Genomic DNA, 17,958 nt, shown 5'->3' on the forward strand with positions numbered 1-17,958 from the left:
GCAACATACCACAATCAAATCTTTTAGAAGTAAAAGCCATTAACAAATGCTTTTCGAGGTAAAATATCTAAAGTAATCTAAATGAAACAAAATTAATGAGTAAAAAAATAATGAATTTTTTCTGTTAACTGAAATAAGTACGTTTTCTAGTACTAATGAAGACGAATTTTAAAATTGTCATTATTGGTACAATGTTGCAAACTGCAAAGTGTGCTTTCTTTTAACTAATTTTTATAAATGGAAAGCCACGATAAAAATGTTTTTTTAAGATGATTTATGTAAATTAATCTTAAAAAACACAAATAAACAAATATTATGCTTAAAATTAATGATTTTTTTTTCAGTTTTCTATCAATAGTAATTTATTACGACTTCAATCTAATTGTGAAAAGGTTTAATATGTTACGCCCAACTGCTTATTATGTTGGCGTTTTTCTTAATAACTGGAAAAAAAAAAACACGCACTATTTTCATTAAAATAGTCTACTTTCCTGTCAAAATTTATTAATTTCAAATTTAAAAAAAAAACAAACAAACAAATAGTTTATAACATGAACCGTTTTACTATCAATCTGTTTTTTTTTTTCGTTTTTTACTTTTGCCATCAAAAATTAGGAAAATTAGATTCTTAGAACTTACTAAATATTAATAGTTTTTGTGTATTTTCGTAAACTGATGTGTTTCAATTTGTATACTTCATGGCAAAAGTGATACCTAATTGCTATTTTACATGATAAAATAAACGAAACTGATTTTTTTATGTCTACTTCGTCTAGACATGACATAAAAAAATAAATAAATAAATAAAAATTTGGAGTTGTGTAACCAAAAATCTACTAAAAAGAATGGCAAAGAAAAGAAAATATCACTCTTTCACTTTGAGTATCATTAGAAGCACTTAATTTTTAATCTAACAATGTCGCATCCATTTATCATAATGATTTTTGCAGTGCCTCCGCAATGGACTGTGGAGCCAAGGAATGCTTCTGTTGTCCTTGGAAATACTGTTTGGATGGACTGTGCTGCTGTGGGATTTCCGGCACCAAATATCTTATGGAAGAAAATGATTTACACAGGTTAGAAATATATTAGCAAGATACAATTTTCAAAATGCAATCATTATTCACTTCGTTAAGTTGTTGACTTATTGAAATGTAAACACTTTGAAATTTAGTACGACATGATTCCTTTTATTTGCACTTTCGAGGTCATGCAATTTTGAAACTATATTTATAGGCAAATAAATCATACATAAATAAAAGTACGAATTAAGAAACTGTGGTTAGTTTGGTTAAAAAAAATATTTTTAGCGAACATTGAAAAAAAAAAAAAAAAAAACGAATATTAAAAGCAAGTTTTGACAATATTGCTTTTTTTTCTTGTTAGTATTCACTTTCATATGGATTATTTTGATGTTTGAATTACAATAAAACATTGTCAAACCAACCCTTGATTACCCGGAATGCGCTGTCAATCGTCGCACCTGCATCGATTCCCTCCCCCCCCCCCATTTAGCAGCTAGTCATAGTATATCAATGTAAAATATATAAAAACGTGGATGTTCCAATGGTTTTGATAATAAAATATTAATGTTAGCCATGATCATCGATAATCTGAAACATCGATTGTTGTTGTTGTTTATTTTTTTATTCTATTTTATTTATTTATTGAGCAATCACGATTGTTTATTGTTCTCACTTCACCGTCCTTGGCGTTTGGTTCCTTTTTCAGCTTGTACCAGAGGCCTCTGCTGCACCACCGCCCTCTGGTCCAGAGTACTGTCCCCCGGATCCGCTGCTCCTGGTCGGTGGTGTCCATGTCCTACACACACGCACACTCATACACATGCACACTCACACACGTACAAACTCACACATGCATTCTCTTATGCACAGTCTACGCACATACACACACGCGCGCCTTCACACACCACTATGCACATAACCGCCCAGGAGGAATGACAAGTTTGCGGGACAGGAGCCGTTTCTAGAAACAATGACTCCAATGAGTCGGGTCGTGTCGCAACTCGTGATTGCGAAAAACATAATTTGAATTCAAATTTTCAAAATTCAAATTAATTTTTATTTTATTTTATTTATTTTTTATTTTTTTCAAGTTCCCAGATTGTTTACTTCTGTACTTTAGCCATGCGACACTACATGACAAACGTGAAACTGAAGTTAAATGTATTGCGTAAATGTATTGCTAAGTATCTACAAAGTACACAGCTCATAACATTTGCACTCCTGAAGAGGTAAAACTGACTAGGGTTAGGTTATAGATTTTTAGGCTGAGAGTTTGGAAGCGAAAAAAGAGAGAAAAAAAATCTTTACTAATAATAAAACTGAAAGTATCTCTGTCTGGATATCTGTCCTCCGAATCTCTGTCTGTCAGTCAGGATCTCTATGACGCGCATAGCGCCTAGACTGTTCGGCCAATTTTTATCAAATTTGGCACAAAATTGGTTTGTAGCATGGTATTGTGCACCTCGAAGCCATTTTTCGAAAATTCGATTTTGTTCTTTTTCTATTCCAATTTAACAACGTTTTCCCGAGCAAAATTATCATAAGATGGACGAGTAAATTACCAAGTTATCATTACGTGGAACCGTAACATGGGCTAGACAATTGGCGAGAAATTCATCATACATTATTTATAAATATAGAGGCGAACCAAAAGACCTTTCAATTTTTCTACTACGGGCAAAGCCGTGCGGGGGAGCCACTAGTTTATTTATAATTACAAATGAAACTGTAATTTTTTAACTGCAAGTATAAAAGGAATACTTTTGAAACCCCTTAAGTTTCCAGCTAAGTAACATAAAAGCTTGAAATAAATGACAATGAAACATCAATAAGGTGAAAACGAGCTCTAACTATCGGTGTTTGTATTTTATAACGAAAACAGAGACATGTGATTTTAGCAACCTAATTTCGGTGTCACAGTGCATTATTTAAAAAATAAATGTACAAAGAAATGAATTAACTATTTTTTTTTATGATTTAATATTAGTTATATGCATTTCCCAAATCCAAAATTGCGATAATAATCTCATTTTATAAGACATTAATCCAATAAATAATCTTTGTTAATTTTAATACAACCCCAAGCGCTGAGATTTTCTACGCATTAATGTTAGCCCGATCTTAAGTTGACTTTTGTTTACTCTTTTTACTATAGTTATTTTAGCAAAAAGAAATAGTTTTGGGTTATAGCTCCATTAAACATATAATTTATACAGTAGAAGACCGTTATAACGCACACCTTGGGACCAGAGCTTTTGTGTTATATAGGTTTTGGCGTTATATAGGTAATTTCACAAATTTTGAAACTAATATTCAGAATATATATATATTAGCACTTCAGAATTAGTTCTGTCTGCAATGAGTATTAAAACACTAATTATACAACTAATCATTCAAAAATAAATATGCTTTACACTTAAAAGAAAGTGAATTATCCTGCACATAACAGTTGCATTTTCAAGAGCCATCTGATATTTTCTTTTTACTGTGAATATTAATTTTCATTTAAAAGCTTTGAACTAAACTGGAAAGATAAAAAATTGTTTCAAAATTGAATTTTCCTAACAATTTTTATGTTAGCAAGGCAAAACAAAGGGATTTTTTAAACTTAAAAACCAATTGTTTACTTCTGAAAAGTTGTGCAGTTTATAGAGAATTGCGTTATATAGGTCGGGTTATAAAGGTATTCTACTGTATTAGCAAATAAACAAAAACCAACAAATTCCGTGTTGTTGATATGCGTTGGCTGCGACTGCAGATGTTTATTCAGTTTTTTACTAAGTCAACATTACTTTAAGACTAACATTAAAGGTTACGTATTTCATATATTGCTTTCAAAATGTCTCTTTCGTCTTCCGAAATAAATATTTGTTCTCATTTATGACAGCAAATTCCATAGTTTATAATAATAAACAGGAGTTCCAGATGCTATGATAACTAATTTTCTCAAGTTTTGCAAGGAAGAAATTTAATATAACACGACACCAAAATTCAGTATTAATTTCTTCACTCCATTGCTTTATAAATAATAAAAAAATGAGCTAAAGTTGACACAGCTGCTACGTTATCGAAACAAACTTTTGCTTGGATATTTTCCTTTGTTTTTTTTCTCTTACTTGTGCAAAGTTTAATCAATCAATATTTTGCCAGTACGCTCTTGTTATGCGGATCAGCATTATATATATTCCTTTATTTAATAAATCTGTGCAGCTTGTGTCTTGTATCAGTTTTTAATAAGGAAACTGCTATTTTGTTTGCATTAGTATACTTAGAAATAGCAAATTTTGATAATTTTCCCACAAATAATATGATATGTTTAGGTTTGAGCCGTTTTACACTCATATCATAATTATTTTTTAACTTTTCTGCTGCTGCTTTAAACTTTTTGGTTCTAATAAACGTTTTCTAAGTATATCATCTATCTTTGATATGAGTGATATTCTAGTTACGCGAATTGCTGCACTTTATTTTCTTTTTTATTAAACAAAATACGACATATTAAAATAACTATTAATAACTTATTTGATCAGTAGTCTTATCTTTAACTGATGATTGATAATTAATGTTAAAAAGTTTTAAAAAACGACAGAATTAGTGACTTTCGCTTGGCTTCGAAGTGTTTTAAGTATGAACTTGCGTTCGAATAGTTAGAAGGCGAGAATAAAGGGTCTTTGTCTCCCGCCCCCCTTCTCATATCGATTGTTTATATTTAAAAATTTGAAAAACAGCATGAATAATATTTTTATGTATGTATTTAGCTTGAATTTCAATGGCATTGAATAAATAAAATAAATATATTGCCAAAATAAAAATAAAAAAAATAACAAAAAACAATTATTAATACAAAGAAAAACATGTTCTGCATGTGACTCATCTCCAAATTATAATATTAGTGTTTTTTCAAATTTTTGCCACGCTGAGCCGCAAAGGCCTGCCATTACTAGGGTACACTAACTGTAACTTAAAAAGAGCCTTATTAAAGTTAGGCCCAAATGATTCCCTTCTCTAAATATTGTTGTCGTCTTGTGCCAGCTAAGTTTTCGATTTGTGGTGCATAGCTTCACTTTTCCAATTTGGAATGAAATACGACGTCCACTGTACACACATGCCACAAGGACCCATTTATACACTGTAAAAACGATTCAGAAATGTTCCTGGAATATGATGGACAGCTGATGGGCCCAATGTCTGCCAGTAACATATCTTGCAAAATCCAGGAACATTTTCCGCTAAAATTCAGTAACCTTCCTGATATGATCCTGGAAGCCTCCTGAAAAAATCAGAAATCTTCCCGTTTCAAGACAGTAGTGTCTCTGGAAAATTAGAGCAAACTTCGGAAGTTGTAATATAATAGCTTGGCATCTTCCTGATTTATCAAGGAAGTTCCAAGAGCTTTATTGCAAACATGGCCAAACCTAAGCCAGAATTGATATGGTAAGTAACGATATTTAACTCGCCTACAATTCTGGAAAAGCAACGTAGTCCATACACTGTAAAAAAATTCCGAAACGTTACTTGTTATTTAAGTGGAACGTTTCGGGATTTCAGAGGTTTTCACCTATTTCCCCGCAAAATCAAGTATTTTCGCAAAAAAGTTACCTGAATTGTTAAAAGATGCATAAAGCAGACTTCTCACTGGTGTGAAAAATATTCTTTTCTACCAGTTTAAAGGTTGACTGAGCGTGTTTATTATGTGTATCGGCATTAGTTTTATAACGGCCCGTTTGGATTGACTAAGTTCCCAATGGGAGCAAATAAGTCACTGGATAGCTGCAGCTTTGCGAGTCAGGAATTGCAGGCAAGGAATATGTTTGGTTCTTGCTTGCAATTACACGCGTAACTTTGGCCATGGTCTCACTAATGCTTCTGGAGCTTTCTTGATAAACCAAGACGGTTCTAAACAAATACATTAAACTTATTCAATTTTTTTTTTGAAGTTTCACGACAGGGGAGATTTTCCAGTGTTTCAGGAAGGTTACTGACTTTTATCGGAAAACGTTCCTGGTTTTTGTAAGATATGTTACTGGTTGAAATTGGGCACATCAGCTGCCTATCATTTTCCAGGAACGTTTCTGAATCGTTTTTACAGTGTACTTATTCGCTCCCTTTGGGAGCTTAACTAGCATGGACGAGTCGTAATTGCACTGAAGACGATACACTTCATAAATACTGTCAGTTAATCTTTGAACAGGGAGCTAAAAATATTTTTTGCATCACACAGAAACTACATTTGAGCAACTTGTAGCAATTCAGGAAACTTTTTGACAGTAATAGTTGATTTTTCCGGGAAGTGGGTAAAAACCATTAAAATCCCGAAACGTAACACGAAAATACCCAGTAATGTTTCGGTATTTTTTCATAGTGTAGGGTAGGCAAACTGTTCAAATCACAAGACATTCACACAAAGAAAGGCTAAGGACTGTTGAGATAAAGTTTGCCCGAACCGGGATTCGAATCCAGAACCTCCCCATCCCTAGTGAGACTTTCTCCAAACGTTCGCTATGTATTGTTAAGTTGTTACCAATTGTGGCTTAGCACTTAGTGGACGCATCGTAATTGTTAGTAATAAAAAAAGAAAAAAAAAAGGGCAAAAGATATATGCACGTTATATAAGTATTATTAACCGTGTACAATAATAACCATTAATAACCGGAGAAAATCCAAGTACGTTAGCTAATTATTAAAACTATGCTTACATAATCCAATCAATTTAGTGATAAGATATTTCTTTTAATTCATTTCACTATGCTTTTAATACACTAAATAAACGTTTTTCTACAGCTTTCTTCATTGAAAAGTAATTAGTTTTAAAACTCACGCAGCCCATAAATTTACATTTATTTTATGCATTAATATTTTGTTTAGGTCCAAAATTGAATTACAGAGTTTGAAGAAGGTGGTAGAAGGTTTTTAACTCAATAAAGAACATATGCATAATTTTAAAACAAAGATTTGACATTTTTTCTGAATGTTTTTATTGGATACTTTTACTTCGAACAACCCTTAAATTAAATTTGTTCTTCGTTCGCATAAAGCTGTCCTGATGGTAATACTGCAGTCCTCCGTTCTGTTAATAAAATGTTTTTAAAAGCATGCAGTGTTTTTCGCATAAACTCAGACTAAAAGAATTGGTCTCGTATATATAGTTTTAAAAAAAATCGTAAACATTTTTGTTCCGCGTTATGCATGGAATAGTTATTTAACTTTGGTTTTACTTTGAGTTAACAAACATAACTTTCAGTTTTAGTGTAATTTTTATTAAATAAACGTTTTATATTAATAACTTTTATAGACATGTATAAGTTTTTGATTAATATTTTGTATATTTTTTTTCTAATTGGGGTGATCGAATTAAGAACTATTAATTTAATTTATATAAATTTGTTTTATGAGAAAACTTAATAAATTGGGAAATATGGGGCAAAGTGAATTATTTAAGATAACTTACCGAATCATAAAGGGTTGTTCGCAAATTTACAACACTGGTCTGCAATTTTTAAAATGTGATTCATGACAGAAACAGATTATTTGCGACCGATCCCTACCGATTCCCAAGTTATGCTGAATTGAGAACTGCATTCTCAATTATTTATCTTTATTTTATTGAATAACAGCTAAACTGAGTTAAGTTATGAATAAAATACAATTAAAAAATAAACTTCATTTTGTCCACCAAATGCATTATATTTCTTAAACGGTTTTTTTTCAGAGAGTACATCGGAAGATAAACGTAGTAATGTTTATCTCCTTATAGTGTTGTAAATTTGCAACATATTTACAACATATTCTACTTCTATAGTGTTGTAAATTTGCGAACGTAAGGCGTCGTTCGCAAATTTACAACACTGGTCTGCATTTGTTCAACGTGATTCATAACAGAAACAGATTATTTGCGACCGATCCCTACCGATTCCCAAATTATGCTGAATTTTGAAGTTCATTCTCAATTATTTATCTTTATTTTATTGAATAACAGCCTAACTGAGTTAAGTTATAAATAAAAACAAAATTAAAAAAAATGAACTTCATTTTGTCCACCAATCTATATATATAAAAATGAATGTTTGTCTGTATGTCATCCATGAACTCAAAAACTACCCGGCAGATTTGGCTGAAACTTTCACCGTTTGTTATTTTTGGTACTGGGAATGTTTATAGACCAGTTCGAAAAAAATCCGATCGATAGTTCCTTTTTCATTCCAATTTAAATCACAATCCATTGGATAAATACTAATAAAATTATCGGCTGCAGAAATTAATTCGCGTGAAAGATCTCATTGATAAGAAGTTAGCTGTTGCCATTTTTCTTGAGTTTGAACAAATAAATTCTTTCGTTATTGTTTTATGGCTTTTCATGCAACGGGGGGGATTTAAAACTTTTTCTATTTGATATTTTTAGCGATTGATTGATCTTGCAAACTGCGTGAGTACAAAATTTGAGTATAGTCACGGCTTCACTGGATACCTGGACCGATTATTATGAAAATTGCTATATATATGTATTTTTCCACGGAGAAGGTGCATAATATGCTCATTGAAGCCACTCGCCACCAGGTGGCACTGCAGAGTAGCAACTTCTGCCCCGTTCAACCGATTGTCATGAAAATCAGTATAATGATGTATTTTTTTTGTGTTGGCGTAGCGACGCGCGTCGGGTACAGCTAGTGCATTATATTTCTTAAACGGTTCATTTCAGAGAGTACAGCGGGAGATTTTACCTACGTCCATTCCAGTCCTCGTGCTCACCGCTACAACAACGGCACGCTAGTGCTATCTGATGTAGAGGAGAGTGATGCTGGCTCCTACTTGTGTCAAGCAAGCAACGGCATAGGGGCTGGTTTGAGCAAAATCATTACTTTAAAAGTATTAGGTAAGTACTAATTGTAAATATTTTTTCTTTTCTTTTTTTGAAAAAAGTCTCATAACTCGTTATTTCTTATTAGCTAACTTAATTTAAAAGAACTCTTTTCCCTTATTTACTCAGAAATTTTTTTTTTTTTTTTTTTTTGAGCAATCACGATTGCTTATTGTTCTCACTTGACTGTTTTTGGCGTGCTATCATTTTATTTTCCCGCCAGCACCCTCCGCAGCATCACCGTCGACCGGCTCCTCAGGATGCTGCTCCTCTAGCGAAAACCGTCTCCAGATTGCGTCCATATCCTACACGCAGACATACACACACGTATGTGTGTGTATGTGTGTGTAGACACACACACATACTCAAATACAAACACACATACACACACACTCATGCCTGCACACAGACACAAACACACGCCTACACACATACCCACATACACACACATGCCTGCACACACGCAAAAAAAACACGTGATTGCGAAAAACATAATTTGAATTTAAGATGTCAAAATTCAATTTTTTTTTTTTTTTGTATAAGTCTGGAACAATAAAGTAAGAGTTATATGCTGAAGCATAGTACAGTTGGCTCTGTATTTAACGACTTTCAAGGGACCACAAAAAATCGTATTTAAGTAGAATTCGTCCTTAAATAGAATGCTTCTAAAACTACAGAGGAGCATTCGGGACCGTGAAAGGTCGTCGTTAAATAGAGCGTCGTTAAACAGGGAGCCAACTGTATTTGATTTACGAAAGGCTTTTCGACATTTCGATATAAATTTGATGAACAATATGTAATATCGCTGGAATATATTAAATGTAATCGCGATTATGTACCTGTGAGCCAGACTGACGTAAGTCACATAACCGCTACATTACAGGAGAGGCTGGAAACGTTAGCTTGGTGCATACAAAAGAATGAACTCCTGTTTTTTAACACAGAAAAAATACTATTATTATTATTTTTAAATTATTACGAGCATATGGTTCGATGCGGAATTGAATTCTACATACAATGCACTTATAAGCGTAAAATCGCAGTTTTTGGACTTACGCTAGTCTGGCTCTGCGGTACAGAATGCGTATTTATTTGCGTTGCATGTAGCCTTCGCGGTGCATGTAGCATGCACCTTCCATTTTATTTGCACCTTTAAACTTTAAATAGACTGCAACATCTTTAGCTCTGCTTAACTAAAACTAAACTCAATGGCAACAGCAGCCCATGGTGTCCAAGGCCGAAAATGGTTGTCTAAGTTTTTGGCACCGAGGACATTATGGTGCAAAATCAGATTTTTGTTTCGAAGTGGTTAATCGAACGCCCCCTCAAAACTTCTTTTTTCATTTTATCAACATGCTGAAACTAGTTAAGTGGTTAACCGAACGCGTTAACCCCCTCACACCTTCTACTCATTTTATCGACCCTCTGAAAGGGTAAAGTCGACCGTGTCCAACCTAGGACTTGAACCTGGGTCTACTGCGTGGAAGCAGAAAGAGCTGCCATTTACCATTGGGTATTTTAATTAGTTAAAATTAATTATAACGCTTATTTTAAGGGCATCAAAATTTTGAAATTTAGTTAGCATTCATATTTTGGAAATATTTTTCTGATATCTTTGACTTCAAAGTTTTTTTTGCTTATTTATTTATTTATTTATTTATTTATTTATTTATTGTGAAACATTTGAGCTATTCAGAGAAGAATATCAAAAGTAATTCAATTTCAGAATTCAAAAATATTTTTCGTAGTTGAAGTATTTTAATACCTTTTGAGTTATTTGAGTTATTTTTTTCACAAACATTGCTGTTGCACCATGGGCACCCATTTGGAAAATTGTAAGGGTGGGAGGAGGGGGGCGCTCAGATATTTCCCCCATGGAAATAGATTTCAGTACAGATTAGGTTTATTAAAATTTGACATTTTCAATGACATATTCATTAATGGCTCGATAAGAAATGTTTTTACATTTTCGCAAAGAAAAAAAGTACTAAAAGCTATGAATTTCAAATTTCTATGGAGGGGCTTGAGCCCCCACTTGCCCCCCTATATGGACGCCCTTTTACTGCACCTTTATAGAATTACTGTCTTTAGCTAAATGGTTAAACCGAGACTTACACCACTGTTGCGTAAAGTATAATGAGGTTAAAACTAATCACCGATAGTATACACTAGCTGTGTTGACCGGCTTTGCCCGGTCTACCTTGAAAATAAAAATTGTGTGAAGTGACGTATATTCAACAATCAGGCGCAAAAAATAAATAATAATAAAAAAACATCATGATTTCCCTTCCAAACAATGACGACAAATATTAAAATACTTTTAAGAAATTAAATCCAGAAAGATGGATTTAAAACGCGTAACCACGGAAACACAAAATAAGTTTAAGGAATTAAAATGCGAAAGAAAATGGTTCACAATTTGAATGGAATCGAGATTTCTCAAACTTGATTTAAAAAGGCTTGTAACTTTTTTCCTTTCGAGATAAAAGCTTATTTTTTCGACCATAGGTCGAGTTAGATCTGGAGTAAAAAAGGTCGCTTTCTCCAATGGCGTCAAAAAGAAAACTGTGGGACAATTGCTTCACTTTTTATTGATTTATTCAATGAAGAAAGTAGTGCCTAAATTTCAGCTAAGACTAAAAAATTTCGAGCTAAAAACGCAAATAACTCCCGCCGTAATAAAGTTAGAGCATTGAAACAAATTGCGTAGAACGCGGAAAATTCTACCCTTTCTAATAATATGTAATATTAATATGTACAAGTAATTTTTCACCTCCATATTTAAGAATTCATGTAAAAATTGGACGTAAATTGGAATAAAAAAAGAACTATTCATCGAATTTTATTCGAACTGGTCTGCAAACCTTTTCAGGACTTTAAGGAACTAACTGTGAAAATTTCAGCGCAATCGACCGGGTAGTTCTCGAGTTCTGCGAGTTCAAACACACAGATGCTTTTTGGGGACTTCATTTTATATTATGTAGAGATTTAAAAATTGACTTACACCACTTTTGCTCATAACTGCTCACATTTTAAAACGTAAGAAATTGAATTATGATGAAAATGTGATTAATTTTAACCGTATTAATATTTTTTTTCTGTATTGCAGTTCCTCCAAGATTTAAAGATCCCTATTTAAGTAAAACTGTGTCGGAAAGATCGAGCGTTAGTGTTTTGTGTAGTGCAGTGGGAGATCCACCAATCAGTATTAAGTGGCTGAAGAATAAAACTATTTTAGACATAAAAACATTTCCAAGGTAAGGACTTCCTTTAATATATAATCGCACCCGTTTATATCGAAGTCGAATAAAAAAACTTTGTTATAGACGCATTTTTGTTATAAAAAGTTAAATACTACACATTAAAGAAACAGGTGAAAATGAAGCTAGTTATTTAGCAATAAATGAGCTTTATACGGTTTCAATATAAACGGTCTGCCTTCAATATAAACGGGCATTTATTATTAGAAATGCTCTGAATTATTTTGCCTTGGGCAGGAAAAGAGCAGAAACTGCAAAAATTTTTATATATTCATTTACTGATTTATTTATTTATTTTGCAATTTATTATATATTAGACGAAAGTTATATTGTACAAACTTACTTACTTGGTTTCAGCTAATTGGCTTGGTTATGCGAAAAAAAAATCAACTTCAACCTTTCATCTATTGTTAGTACTGAATCCAAAATGCATTTGTTCAAATATCTTGAAAATTCAATTCTGCATTAAACTACCCATGGTGGTATGGGTATTATGTTTACCAACAAAACATATACTTCAGTAAGTTACCTCCCTATAGCCAGGGCTAAAGCAGAAATACATGAAATACATATACCTGCCTTGCCTTCAATATTCGAGTTGAACCGAACCATTGCTTCGGTCACTCGTCTCGTTAGTGCTAATTCTGTATTAGCTACCAGTTTGTTTGGCACTCTTGGCTTCCTTTAGAGGTTTTCCACCTCCAGATCAGTCACTTTCCTAGGCCGGGCTGATGAGTGCTAATAAGCACGAAACTGCAGTCCTCGGCTGGAATTGACTGAGCTGGTGGTGTATTTCATGTAAAACATACATTTCTTTATACAGTGACCAGAATCTGTGCAATATTATAGTTAAACATTTGACGTAATGTAAAAATGCAAAGTGTGCTTACATATTTTTCCATGCAGATTTTCGATACGAGACACAACAACAAAATCTACAACTTCTTCTGAGCTTCACATTGCTAGCGCATCGCGAAATGATACTGGAATTTTCACATGTACAGCTGTGAGTGACATTGGGGCAGATGAAGCTGTGATAAAATTAGTTGTCCAAGGTAATTGAATTACTATGCAGTAGAAGTTCTTAATAAAAAGAATTTTAAATGGTGTGGTATGAATCGTTTTTCTCAAATAAAATGTATGCAGCTAATTCATATTTTTCTATTTTAATTTATGTCTTTTATATCTTAATTTTTGAGCCTAAATTGTGTAAATGTCTTGATATATATTGCATCAAAAAAAAAAAAAAAAGGTTAGTTTTCTAATGTATATATCTCAATCAGTGGCGGCTCGTGCTTTGAAAAAGTTAGGGGGCCAGATCATAGGTGCACTCGCACCCAAGCCCCCCCCCCCCCGTGTTTGAAAAGGTAAAATATATATATTTTTAATATTTTTTAATATTTAATCTTTGAAAATAATCATTTGTGTTAAAATATTTGTTGAATAGATAGAATTAAATTCATTTTAAACTCTAAATTATCATTATGGTACGCTAATTACTTGAAGAAAAAGAGTCAAGAAAGGAGCAAACGGTCTAACCTTGTGCAAACAAAGACTTCTTCAGGAACTGTGTGTTGTTTATTTTACATAGCCTAAACATTCAAGCTATGTAAAATAAAAAGCATACAGGCAGAGTAACGGTCTCTGCGAATCCTGCTGTTAATGTTGAAGTTCAATGCGTTGGTGTTGAGGGAGGAAAAGAACAGAAAATCCACGGCAGCGTATAATCCGTACCTCATCAATTTTACTTTTTTAACAGATAATCCGCGGATTATGCGCAGGAAAAGACTACAATAGATTTTTTTTTTTTTCAAATTTCAAGCACTTACGCACAAAAAAAAAGGGGGAAATAAATAAAAATATAAATTATTGTCTGAAGATAGTGAGGGGGCCCAGGCACCCTCCGGCCCCTCCCACGAGCCGCCACTGATCTCAATCTATGCAAATTTAAACATGTTAGTTTATGTTCATGTATAGTAATTTAGTTTTTCATTAATGCAATGTCTTAAATCATGTTCGGCCGTGCTAAGCTCAGAAGTCGAATCAGATGCTGAGTTGAAAGGTGTTGCTTTCTTAAGTTTTGTTCCTCCGTGTACTTAATTGAATGCAACTTTTTATAATGGTCATAAAATATTGAATTTAGGTAATTTATGTTAGAAAGAACCACTTGGTGATAATAACTCAAATTTGACAAACAGTGTAGATTAGAGTTCCGTGTTTAGCACGGAAAGGTTAGCTACATTAATTATTGCATTTCCGTTAAACTAAATTATGATTACTTATGCGTTTAAAAACCGTATAAGCTAAGAATCATATATACTTAAAAATAGATATTGAATAGATCAAACATACAAAATCTGTCGATGTAATGGTTTGTAATTAGACAATTCAGCGTCTCGAACACACGTGTGCATAAGAAAATGAATGTTGTACTTTTCAAACGAAAGCAATCCATACTACATTTTACAAAAACATGAACTGAATTCAACTTTTTATTTAAAAGAAGGAAAGAAAAAAAAAACCACATGCTCTGTTTTGGAACCTTTAAAATAGGGTTCAAAAAAGCCTGAATGTAATAAAAAAATAATTTTAAAAATCAGCAACAGTTTTTTATTGCCATACAGCAGAACAGAACACGGAAGCAAAACCTTCTTCAATGCTACAATTTTCATGCTTCTTCGAGAAAACTTCTCAAAGTTCAGTTATCTAACACAGCCTAAACTTATGAAAGAAACATGTATATATACATTTTTTCACAATAACTTTTTTATCATTCGAACATTCTCTCCCTTCCAGTTTCTTTAATACTTTTAATGTATTATTTCTAAAGTTTTTTTCTTTATACCTTGTTGTTTTGATAAATAATGGGAATGATTAAAACGTTTAAATAGTAATGGCAAAATGCATTTTTAACGCTTCTTAGCGTATGGGATGCTTTTAAAACTCCCCCTAAAAATTTAGTCAAATGCTATTCCACTTGCTACATTTTAAGTTTTAATTTAGCATCATAAAAATCGGGAATGGAAAAAAAATAGAATCGTGTTTTTAAAACCTCAAATTTTAATTTTTGTTGAAAGTCATAAAAGTACGCATCTCTTATTTCCCAACCGTTGTTCAGTTCATCCTTAGAAAATTTATCTTTATGAGATTGATTATAGTCTTCAGTATGTTTCTATATTTTACCTCTTCAAAGTACGAGTAAGTTTCAATCTTCTAAGAAATACAATAAATTACCGTTCAAGTTTTTGAAAACAAAAACCTTTTATATATCTCAAGAAATATGAATGTATTTTCCTTGACAATCATTTGTATGATACTTTTGAGTGTATAAAAATTTTAATGCTTGAAACGTTAAATTATTTAGGTAAACCTGACTCTCCCACGAATGTGACAATTACAAATGTCACTAGCAGATCGGTAACACTTTTGTGGGAGATACTCGATAGTGGTAACACTCACATTACCGGAAGTATAGTCCAGTATCAGACATTTTCAGGTAAGTTCATTCAAATTGTTCACAAGAATTGAAAACTATTACATGTTTATAGGAAATAGGTATACAGTACGACCTCGATGTCATAATTCTCTCGGGACTGGAAAAAATTCGAAATATCGAGTTTTTGAGTTATTAAGGTTCTAAAGAAATTACACTAGAAACTCTCACAATTACACACAAGTACGCTATATGCATTTATATATGTTCTATGAGACCACTTTGAATTACGATTATTAAAGTAGTCTTCAGTATTTTACTAGATTTGAAATTTTATAATTGTCGAAAGTGCACAGGAAGAGATTTTGAAATGAACAACAATTTCAACTTGGTTTTTCACCTAAAAATTTAAAAATTCTTATCTTCAACTAGTAGCTCCCCACATTCAAAAAAGTTTTCAGCAGCCATTTTGTAGGAATTAAAAATTCAGAATGATGAAAATGAGGAACGCAGTTTCCGCTTTCACTTGAAAACTGACTGGCGAAATATCGACCCCCTTTCATCAAAAAAGGACAACATGTTCAAGAGAAATGCACAAACATTCTGAACTCCTGGGGAAACACAGCACCTCTTCATACCAGCACTCCCCTATTATCTTGCTTCAATCCCCTAATCACAAAGTTTCCAAGAAGAGGCATGTAAACTAGTCCCTGGAACTGGTTTAACTATAAAAATTGCCAAAGAAAAACAACTGAAACTTGCTTCTGTGCAAAAATTTCGACATATCAAGGGTTTCGAAAAATAAATTTCGAGATAACTATGGAAAATACATAGGGGTTTTTATAGAAAATGCAGGGGAAAAATGTTTTTTCGAGACATCAAGGGTTTCGAAATAAGGAGGTTCGAGATATCAAGGTTCGACTGCAGCATGTTTATAGGAAATAGGTATAATTGCATGTTTATAGGAAAATGTTTTACTTTTAGCACGATGCATTTGCTGTTATATTCGTGTTAGAATAGTTTGGAGAAAATTTGTAATCCTTAATAGCTTTGTGATTAAATTGAAAAACTAACGTAAATAAAGCACAAATTAACACGAAAAAAATGTGTACTTTATTTAATTTGGTTTTTCAATTTAATCATATTGCAGCACATAGCTTATTTGATCCTTTTCCATCCATAATAGTATTGTTTTACTTTTTTTGCCCGAAATAAAAATGTATCACGCAGTTACAGCACTTAATTTAAAGTCTTATTCTGAAACCTTAATATTTACGCACAAGTAACAAAATTAGAGTAAAGTAACTTGATGTTATAAGGCATGCTTGAGATTCTAAGAGCTTGTTTTTACTTCCTTTTACAAAAAACGAAGTATTGTATTCGCGAAAAAAAATTGCACTCAAAAATCTTCCTTAATTTCCATTTTTCTCACCCCCGAATGAATGTTGAGTTTTTTTTTTTCGACCTAACCACACGTGGATATATGCCTATTAACCTACAGACACCCGAAATATCCATTTTGACGACCCCGGGAGTTAATTACAACGAATTTTCTCGTGACGTCCGTATGTACGTATGCATGTGCGTATGTGTGTATCTCGCATGACTAAAAATCGGTATGTCCTAGAAAGTTGAAATTTGGTACGTAGACGCCTAGTGGAGCCTAGTTGTGCACCTTCTGTTTTGGTTGCATTCGGATGTTCCTAAGGGGGTCTTTTACACCTTTCTGGGGGGAAATCATTGTTAATTTCAATGCAAACTCAAGTGGTGTAACAATTTGTGGGACACTTGGCGATATATTACCAGTCTTTTGGTCGACTAGTTTTGTCGCCAACTTGGCGACAAATTTGGCGACATTTTTTTTATTTGGTTTCAATTGTGTCACATGTTTTTGATATTTAGAGAGTAAACTATTGAATCACATTAAAATTGCCAATAATGGGGAAATGACATTAAATTGGAGTAAAAGGAAGTCATGTGATGCACTTATCAGCTCGTTTAAAATTATTGTTCAACTAAGCTAAAAATAAATATGCCGTCGTCTCAGAGCAGCAGTAAGACATCTAATCCCAGAAATAAGAGTAAGATATCCTACTGTTGTTCTGAGGTGACGATATGTGTAATCGTTGAATGTTAAGCTCAAAGTTAATACAGTTTACCTGAATGGTTTCAGTAGTATCCAATTCACTTTAGGAAATATGAAATCGACTGAAAATTCTGACCCGCCCTTCATTTTGGCAGAATAATAGTTTTATGATCTTATGAATTAAAATTTCTATATGGTTAGACATGGTTTCGTGGGAAATTAAGGACAATCATTATTTAACGAACATGTCAAAGTATCTCAGTCGATTTTGCTGTCTGAAATTCGTTACTGACCAAAAA

At 32.8% G+C, this 17,958-nt stretch overlaps 1 protein-coding gene across 1 annotated transcript in view; it reads left to right on the top strand.

Annotated features, from left to right (window-relative positions):
• LOC129222418 (cell adhesion molecule Dscam2-like) overlaps positions 1-17,958 on the top strand; it is a 161,160-nt gene that overhangs the window by 110,693 nt on the left and 32,509 nt on the right. Inside the window, exons 11-15 of the mRNA XM_054856929.1 lie at positions 951-1,076; positions 8,722-8,895; positions 11,990-12,137; positions 13,047-13,195; positions 15,505-15,636. Coding sequence (XP_054712904.1) covers positions 951-1,076; positions 8,722-8,895; positions 11,990-12,137; positions 13,047-13,195; positions 15,505-15,636 — 729 coding nt within the window. The remainder of the gene's footprint in view (positions 1-950; positions 1,077-8,721; positions 8,896-11,989; positions 12,138-13,046; positions 13,196-15,504; positions 15,637-17,958) is intronic.

This window comes from Uloborus diversus, chromosome 5 (genome assembly GCF_026930045.1).
Source record: "Uloborus diversus isolate 005 chromosome 5, Udiv.v.3.1, whole genome shotgun sequence".
In the NCBI taxonomy this organism is placed as follows: domain Eukaryota; kingdom Metazoa; phylum Arthropoda; class Arachnida; order Araneae; family Uloboridae; genus Uloborus; species Uloborus diversus.